The 9,100-nt window shown below is 48.2% G+C and overlaps 1 protein-coding gene across 3 annotated transcripts in view; it reads right to left on the reverse strand.

Moving 5' to 3' along the window:
- Window positions 1–8,828, reverse strand: part of RGS8 (regulator of G protein signaling 8) — a 31,228-nt gene extending 22,400 nt beyond the window's left edge. The window contains exons 1-4 of one of the 3 annotated variants that reach the window (XM_035010599.1): window positions 5,601–8,828; window positions 3,715–3,829; window positions 2,532–2,605; window positions 494–622 (exon numbers count right to left, since the gene is read on the reverse strand). In XM_035010599.1, the coding sequence (XP_034866490.1) occupies window positions 494–519 (26 nt within the window). In that variant the 5' untranslated portion in view covers window positions 520–622; window positions 2,532–2,605; window positions 3,715–3,829; window positions 5,601–8,828. Of the gene's footprint in view, window positions 1–493; window positions 1,479–2,531; window positions 2,644–3,714; window positions 3,830–5,600 lie in introns of those variants that run through there. The other 2 variants (XM_035010600.1, XM_035010601.1) reach the window with 2 other exon arrangements.
- Between the last annotated feature and the right edge of the window lie 272 nt (window positions 8,829–9,100).

Consider the following 9,100-nt stretch of genomic DNA (forward strand, 5'->3'; position numbering starts at 1 on the left):
GGAGGGAGGGGAAGGAGGGAGGAGGAAGGGAGGGAGGGAGGGAAGAAGGAGGAAGGAGGGAGGGAAGGAGGGAGGGAGGGGAAGGAGGAAGGGAGGGGAAAGAGGGAGGAGGAAGGGAGGGAGGGAGGGAGGGAAGAAGGAGGAAGGAGGGAGGGAAGGAGGGAGGGAGGGAGGGAGGGAAGGAGGAAACAAAAGTAAAAAGAAGTAAGCTTGCCCTTATCTTTCTTTCCTGTGCCAGGACCGTATAGAGGTCCCTAAATGGTTCGATGCAAGCTCATGCACAGTCCCACCCCATGAGTCCCACCAGTCAATGGGAGGGTTTGGCACGACTTTGCAAGAAGCACCCCAGAAAGGAGAGCACCATCCACACCAATGGCCTGAGGGGACGGACCACCCATGGGAGTCGAAGGCCGGGCAGGCTCACACAGCGGGGGGGTGGGAAGGGGCAGAGAGGGGGAAGGGCAGGGGCGGGGAGACAGGTGAGCATCATTACCTGCGTGGCATCAGTAAAGCGGCCATACAGGCACGCGCTTACGGTTAACCCTCTGGCCGGTGTGCAGGGACGTCAGGGCGAGAGATAGGACTGCGGGGCACAGGGATTTACCCTTTCACGTCCTCTCACCTAAAATCAAAGAATCTGCTGTAAGAGGGGAGCAGCCCTCTCTTATCTGACTGTGCTACAAATCCTCTTGGATGGCTTTCCTCTGACAGAGGGCCTCCCCCCACACAGCCCCTTCCCACAAATGCCTGCTTGTCCTGACGAAGGATGACCAGCTAAGGATGACCCGGGACAAATTGCTGGCTGTATTCGCACTGCTGCCTGTTGGTCAGGAGCTCCTATTTCCCCAAACACTGGCCATGACAGTGAAGTGGGGCACATTGCCCCAGGGGAGGAAGGCTCAGGCCTGGCGAGCCAAAAATTACTGCTCTTTGTCTTATTGCAGTGGGGCCCAAGTGACCAGCCAGCCAGGGATGGTGGGGGAAGGGGGGGTCAGCACTTGCTCCAGAATTCCTTGATTGGCTGCTCTTCTGATTCTGGCCTGCCTCTCAGGGAACCTGTCCTGGAGTCCTGGAGCTTTGGGAGGGTGTGAGCAGGGGAAGGGTGGAGTAACTCCAAGGGAGACTAGTCAGGCCCCTGTCACTGCACAGGCCTGCTCCTTTGCAGGATCGCAGGCACAAACTGAAGAAATGAATATGCAAGCCACTCTCTCTTGCCCAGATGGAGGCCGCCCGACCTTCCTCAACCTGGGACTGGCCCATTCCAGACCTGAAGTGGGGAGAAAGTCTGGAAAGGGGATACTGAGGTTGAGGGCTTGTTGACTGATCATCTCTCACTCCTGAGGGTCCCCTTCCAGTGCTTCAAACCCTTTGTTCCCACAGAAATGATAGGAAGAATCACGTGAAGAGAGCAGCCTATCCGTAAAGGGCTTCCCTGGGGAACCCTGACACCAAACATAGAATCCATTTTAAAAGAAACCTAATTTAGATAGATAAGGCCCCTACTGGATCTACTCTGTTTAAATTATTTTGGTATTACACGGAATATTTCACAAATACTTTTTTAAAAAAACACCTTCTCTAATAATACCAAAATTCATAAAATTAAAAGATTGCTTTGTTAAAATTAAAAAAAAAAAATAGCTAGACTTTGTATCAAAGCTCATCCTCCAGGAGACTGGGCTTAGACTGTGTTCCCTAACAGTAGGAACAATTCCTTAATCTTTGTCCTAATGGTGCATCTACCTGCCTGCCCAGGAGTCAGGAAATCAAAGCCCTTCCCAGCTTTAAGGTTCTCTTCCAGCTGCGAGAAATCACTGTTTGGGGCACCTATGCCTCATTTTCTCTTGCTTATGGTCTACCGCCCGGAGGAGGGGAACCCCGTGCCAGGGGCCTTCATTACGCTGGTGCTGAACAGAACCAGGGATGACTCCCCCACAGACGGAGCAGGCAAGGTCATTTGGGGCAGGTATTACCAGGCCTGCAGTCACTGCCTTGTCGCTCTTCCCGTTCCCACTGCTAGCTCACCCTGGGACTGCTTCCATGCCTGCCTCTCTCCCTCCCAAATCCAGCACTGCCCACCACTGTCCCCCAGACCTTCCACCCTCCCTTCACTTAGCCTTGACTTCAATTCAATCAGAATCTGCAGGAGATTCTGGCCCCTGCTTCCTCATTCATCCCAGCACCTTGGGGCTCTAATTCCATCTGGCCCTTGACTTCCGGGGGACAGAGTTTGGGGTCCCCAGGGCCCAGGAAGGCCCATGGCAATGTGCCCTGTTAGGTGGACATCAAGTGACAGGTGACTCTGGGGCAGACAGGATGGGACATAATGGAAAGAGGGAACTCAAGGAAAAAAAAAACAAAGGTTAAAAGCAAAGAGCAACGATTTTTAAAGAGGGGAAGAGAAACTAAGAGTCTCAGCGGGGAGAAAGCAATCAATATGCATGGAGAGGCAGGTTAATTAAATATGGATAATGCAATCAGCCCACATGGGTACCTTGAAGAGGAAAGAGAAAAGCAAAAGCAATACTCACTGTCTTTGACCAGTCCTCATGGCCTGCGGGTCTTTGCCAACTGTGTGGTCAGAGAGGCTGCGGGTTAAGGAGTTCTGGGGAAAGAGTTGATCTTTCTTTTAGCAGTCAGATCCTTGATGGGTGAAGAACATGTGTGCATGAATGCACAGGCACACTCGTGCGTGCACACACACATATACACACGCATGCATGCACAACACACCTCCCCACCACTTGAGCCGGGCAGCAAGCGGCCCCGCTGAAAGCTCTTCTCTCTGCTTGTCACATCCAGTAAATACTGAAGCAGCCTACACCCAGCGGGCGGCGGCTCAGCTCCCGGGCACAGTCTGCACGCCCATCCTCATTGGCAGGATGCAGGAGGTGCCCCTGAGCAGAGCTCGCCTGGCACTCCTCCCGTACCTTCCTCTTCACTAACCTGCTTCCTTGCTGCTCTGGCTGCAGCTCCGGGAGAAGTCCCCACAGCCCAAAGCTGCCTCCCTCTGCACCCAGAGGCTGGGCAGGGGGCAGCGAAGCTGTAGGTATTAACTCTTTCCAGCCACCAATGAGCTGAAAACCAAGTGTCCAGGGGGCCCTCTTCTAATGAGCTCTGCTGCTGGCTGAAGGCTGGTTGCTGCTCAGGGAGCAGGGAGCATAAAGATCTTGCCCCAGACAGCTGCTGACAGCAGGAGCCAAGCCGAATCAAATCTCCTAATGAGCCAGGAGGAGGGGGGCTGTCTTGCTGGGTGTGATGTGATGTGATAAATGCAGAGAGCAAGAAAGCTACGGGGCAGGTCACACATCTAAATTCCACCCCCTTTCTCCCAATTTCTATTGTGCTTCACTACCAAGCCAAACCACACAGCCCTGAAATTACCCCCTCCGCCACATCTCAGCTGTCCCCCTTACTCGACAGAGGCATTTCTCCCCCAGTCTGTCTCTACTCCCACCCCCCAGCACCAAACACACCACTCCTCACTTCTTAATGAGAAATTTCCACCTCCTCTGCCTCCTCAAAACATGTAGATTTCCAACTCTGTGCTCCTGGTTTTTCCTACAGTGGAAATTCACCTCTCTCCCTCATCCATCACCTAGCGACTTCCCCGTTTGCATTTGTTATGAGTGACTTTTCCCTTTGTTCTGCCCAATCGGCACATTATCCCTAATTTTTCTGTCTTCTGCAATTTTTTCTTCCAAACGACCTTACCCATATAGATCTTCACACTGCCTGTTTCAGCTCCAGAAGGAGGACTGTCTCTTCCTCTTGCCCTAGTACAGTAGTTCTCTGAGTATGGTCCTTGGACCTGCAACGTCAGCATCACCTGGGAATGTGTTAGAAATGCAAACTCTCAGGCCCCACCCCCAGACCTATAGAATCATACTCAGGGGATGGAGCCCAGCCTCCCAGGTGATTCTGATGCATGCTAAAGTTTGCAAACCACTGCCCTGGGACAAAGCTTCCCTTCTCCCCATTCCACTCCAGTCTCCAGCTCCCTCTCAGGAACTAGCTCCAAATGCACCTAACCTTTACCATAAGTCATTTTAGACACCCGGAAGGCGGCATTTGCTGGAGGCAGCAGAAAACTCTATGGAAAGTGATGGCTTGATACTAAAAATATTAGATTGCATTTGTTTAACCTTCTATAATGTAGAAAGCATGTTCATGTATTGTGACTCAACAACCCTATTCCATAGCCAGAGAGAATATTATTATCCCCAAGTTACAGATGAGAAAACTGAGGCAACTCAAGGACCAGACTTGTTTTCTTAGAACTCTTATAGCAGAGCTCTTCCCACCACGTCATGCCGGGACCCAGAATTCCTGGCAGATCTATTGGTGGCATAACCTGTATTCTCCCAGTGACAGGAGTCTGCCGCAACCCCACGTTGCCTGACGAGAGGATGAAATAAAAAGTCTGATGCTGCCTCCACAGTGACTCATTGTCTCTCTTGCAAAATGTCCACAGTGTGCCTCTGTTAGGTAGAGGGAACTTAGTGTTATGAAATGAGACGCAAAAGAAATGTTTCCCTGCCTTGAACGCCAGTGCTAGCCAGGATTTAGAATTGAAGCATAAAGAGAATCCTTTGCTTCTGGACATATTCTTGATACACTGCCCCATACCAAACAGGTCCACAGATAAACTGGGAATAAAAGCCCAGTGATAAGCACTTCCCTAATCCAAGATTAGGTTATACGGTAAGATGGAGCCTCCCAGATTCCATGCACACAGCCATTGTCCAACAAGCCTTCGGTATGTGCCAGGTACTGGGCTAAACATTGCGCTACTGGTAACTCTCGTAACAAACTTAAAAGGCTGACATCTTTATCATCCCCATTTTACAGATGGAGAAACAGAGACAAATCAGTTACAAGTGGCAGAGCTGGTGCCTGATACCAAGCTTCCTGTTCTCAACCCTTGCTCTGCCCCTTGCTTTAACACAAAGGTGGCATCATCACAGGACTCCTCGTTCAGTGCTAAAATAGTGAAATAAAGGCCCCCTCCGAGTCTCATGCTGCCCCATCTGGCATCCAGGATTTAAAGGCACTGAAGAGATAGGGCAGGGCTGCGGAAGGGCCCAAGTCTCTGGTGGGGGCTGACTAATATTAACTAGGCATCAGAATCTTCAATTAGCCTTTGGAGAAATAATATAGTCCTAGGAAGTCAATAAGCCAACCCAAATGTTTAAGGAAAGATGTAATTATTAATAACATTTTAAGAAAGAGCAGGAATATAAAGAGCAGAGGGATAAGAGCGTGTGGACATGCATCTAGCAGGAGTAAAAAGAAAAAATTTAAACTTTTTTTTAAAGCAAAACATTCCTGAACACCAAAGCGTAACCACACAGCACCCTAGTTTGAGAAGCACAGACCTAGTACAGGCCCCCTCTCAGGGAAGGCCTCTATGTTAAATCTTCCTTTCTGCAGAGGCAGGTGCATAAGGAATTCCAGGGGCTGTTGGGGGGGGGGGGGGGGGGGGGCGGCGAGAATTAAGCAGAACCGCGGGGGTAAGCATTTTGGCATGGTCTCCTTTCCTGAAGGAGAGAGAGAGGCAGAGGCAAGCAGGCTGGAGTACTAGTGAGGAAGGCACTCACCTACTTGGACTCTGTGTCCCAGGGCTTATAGCCCTGGCCCAGGAATAGAGAGCTCTGGATTCCTTTCTGGTTACTGCTTCTGAGTTTCTGGCTGGAGACTGGGCACGGCACGTTTCCGCTGGCGGCGACATGTGGATTTTCCCAGGAAAACAGGCATTACAAGCTGTGCTCTGCCTTCTCAGCCTGCCCTGCACCTCTCAGCTCTTCCCATTCTTGGTTTGCTCCTCCTGGGAAACCCAACCTTCCCAGGCCTGGGCCACTGCGTCTCTCCGGCATTGGTGCTCAGCCCTGCCTCTCATGAGCTCCAGACTGGCTTTTCCAGAGGACAGCTAGACAACTCCATCCCTCTCAGACTCTGCAGATGCAACTGTGTCAGAAACAACCACCTTTGCCTCCAAATCCTCCCTTCCTGCCGGGCTCCCTATGCTTGCTAATGAAATGACTCTGTCCTAGCCCCTCGAGGTAATGAGTAAAGGTATCTCTGGCTTCTTTTTCTCTTTTGCCTTGTTGAATTGATTTTTAAAACTTCTCATTATATTTCTGAAATATTTCTCAACTTTATCCACCCCATCCATTGACACTGCCATTCAGAGGTTATTGGGCACCCACCACGGCGTATGCCTCTTCCACGGTGTCCTAAGTAACTGAGCTTCCTGCCCCCATGTCATTGCCTCCCCCATTCCCCATAAACCTCCTAGCCTGCTACACTACTACCAGAGTTAACCCCTGAACAGGTACCATAAATGGTCTGTACAGTCATTTTTGATGGGCTTCATGGTAGCAATTTGTCCTGCCTGACGTTCTAACAATTCGGTCCCATTTACCTATCCAGGCTTATATCCCATTGTGCATACACACATGCACACACACAGGCCTGATTCCTCCGCTGCCCCCTCTGCCCAGAATGTTCCCCACCCTTGCCCCTGGATCTGCCTCTTAACTCCCAGTTGCTTCTCTAAACCTAATACCTGCAAGATAAAAATTCCCCTTTCCAAAGCTTTTCAGAACGGCCTCAATCAGAAGGAATCCTTCCATCCTAACACCACCACCACATTGCTGTGTGACTCTCTGACAGCCCGTAACGGAGTCTGTAGTTTATCCTTGTGATTTATGTTTTCTGATCCTCCCAAATGACTGACTACGTGTCCCACAAAGACAGAATCTATGACTTACTCCCCTTGCTATCAGTTCTCATTGCCTCGTATGAAGCAGGTGTTTAATAAATGTCAGCTGCATTTGATTTTGAGTTCATGAAAAAAATCTGAAAAATCACCGAGGATTCCTTATGGCGGAAGCACTTTAGACTTCTGCAGTCTCCGGGTCAAGTCTGAAATCGGTCTAATGCTAATGACTCTCAGGGGCAGCAGCTTGAGTACCTAAGGCATTTGCAAACTATTGTTCCCCACAGCCTGGTCAGGGCAGGGTGGAATTAATCAAGAGGAAAAGGAGCACCTGGCATTGTCACACAGGCCACAAAAATGTAATTAAATTGAAGATAAAGGGAATTAAAGTCTGCAATATAATATTTTTAAAAGCCATGTTAGTAGAGGTGCAGGTTTATTGCCAAACGCCCGCTGTGTGTTTATTTAATCAACATACCACCTAAGACAGTACCATATTAAAAGCTTTTCATAAAACAGTCATTCAGATATTAGATTTGAATTCTGGTCAGCATGCTAGAGCTCTTCCACAAATCTTTTAAAAGCAATTTCCACTTTGTAGCTTCCTAGTAACAGCAGAAACATGAATCAACATATGCTGCATTGATTTGGGGTTTCCATGGAGACTGGAAGGACACAGGGAAAGGAAGGACAGAAAGAGGCCACTCGGCCCAAAATTCTACTAAAAAAAAAAAAAAAAAAGTCTCTATTTCATTCCTCTGAGTATTAACAGCCTCATTTCCTGCTCATCAGTTCAAGCATCCGGATATTTAATTTGTAATAAGCCTGCTCAACTTCTCACAAGAAACATCAGAAGGGTGGAAAGAAGTCAGCAAAGGTGTCAGCCCATGAGGTTTGCAAAGAGAACCAAACAAGCACAGGATCTGGAATGGGAAGAAAGGACCTCTGGTCCTAATTCTGTCATTAACTAGCTCTGTGACACTAACTACCTTAACTAGTTAGCTATGTGATCCCTAACATAATGAAGAACGTTGAATTTCAATTCCTTCTTCTGTAAAACCCAAATTACCTGTCCTATTTTTCAGAATGGTTGTAGGAAAGAAATGAAAAAGTCTGTGGGAATGAAAATGCCTTGCAAATTCTAGTCCACTGTATTACCCTACCACAGACGGTCGCCAACTTACGATGGTTCCGCCTATGATGGTTCCCTTATGACTGTCTGATTTTACCACAGTGAGAAAGTGATACGCATTAAGTGGAAACCACACTTTGAGTTTTGCATTTTGCCCTTTTTCCCAGGCTGGTGATATGTGGGATATCAGGGTGCTCTGTCCTGATACGGCTCTGTGGCAGCAGCCACAGCTCCGTCAGTCACGTGATCACCAGAGTCAACCACTGATACGCTTACAACCACCCTGTGCACTTACAACCATGCTGTTTTCCACTTTCAGGGCAGGACTCAATAAGTTACATGAGATATGCAACACTTTATTTTAAAATAGGCTTTTATGTTAGATGATTTTACTCAACAGTAGCTAATGTCAGTGTTCTGAGCATGTTTCAGGTAGTCTAGGCTGAGCTATGATGTTTGGTAGGTTAGGTGTATTAAATGCATTTTCAACTTACGATATTTTCAACTTATAATGAGTTCATCAGGACATAACCCCATCCTAAGTCAAGGAAAATCTGTGTTATGCTTGGTGATGCTCTGAGCTTCCTTTTAAATGGAATTCTGCCAACAAGCAAGTCTATGCAAATTTTTTTTTAAAAAAAAGAGAGAGAGAGAGATTGCTGATTTAGTGGGAAGTAGACTGACCTGGAAAAAAGAAGAGTGGGTTGGACCAGCCTGAGTTTCAATCCCCACTCTGTAATCTTCCAGATCTGTAACTGTAGGCACATTACTCTCCTTGAGTCATTTTCATCACAGGTAAGAAAATCACAGTACCAATGTCGTAGGCTTGTTAAAGGATTGTTATACATATTAACTGAGGGATTCGCGCAACGCTTAGCAAATGGCAAATGAGTGTTTAGTGTGAGCCAGTAATATTAGCTATCTCATCTGCTTCATCATCTGTAAAATGGGAATTAGAATTCCTACTCCTGGGCGCCTGGGTGGCTCAGATGGTTAAGCGTCTGCCTTCGGCTCAGGTCATGATCTCAGGGTCCTGGGATGGAGTCCCGCATCGGGCTTCCTGCTCCTTGGGAGCCTGCTTCTCCCTCTGCCTCTCTCTCTCTGTCTCTGTCTCTCGTGAATAAATAAATAAAATCTTTAAAAAAAAAAAAAAAGAATTCCTACTCCTTCCTTACTTCACATAGAGGATTACTTGGATGACATCTGCTCAGCTATTTGATAAACTGCTCCAGAAAAGGCACTAAATA

This window comes from Mirounga leonina, unplaced genomic scaffold (assembly GCF_011800145.1).
Source record: "Mirounga leonina isolate KUSES-001 unplaced genomic scaffold, KU_Mleo_1.0 Mir_154, whole genome shotgun sequence".
Classification (NCBI taxonomy): Eukaryota; Metazoa; Chordata; class Mammalia; order Carnivora; family Phocidae; genus Mirounga; species Mirounga leonina.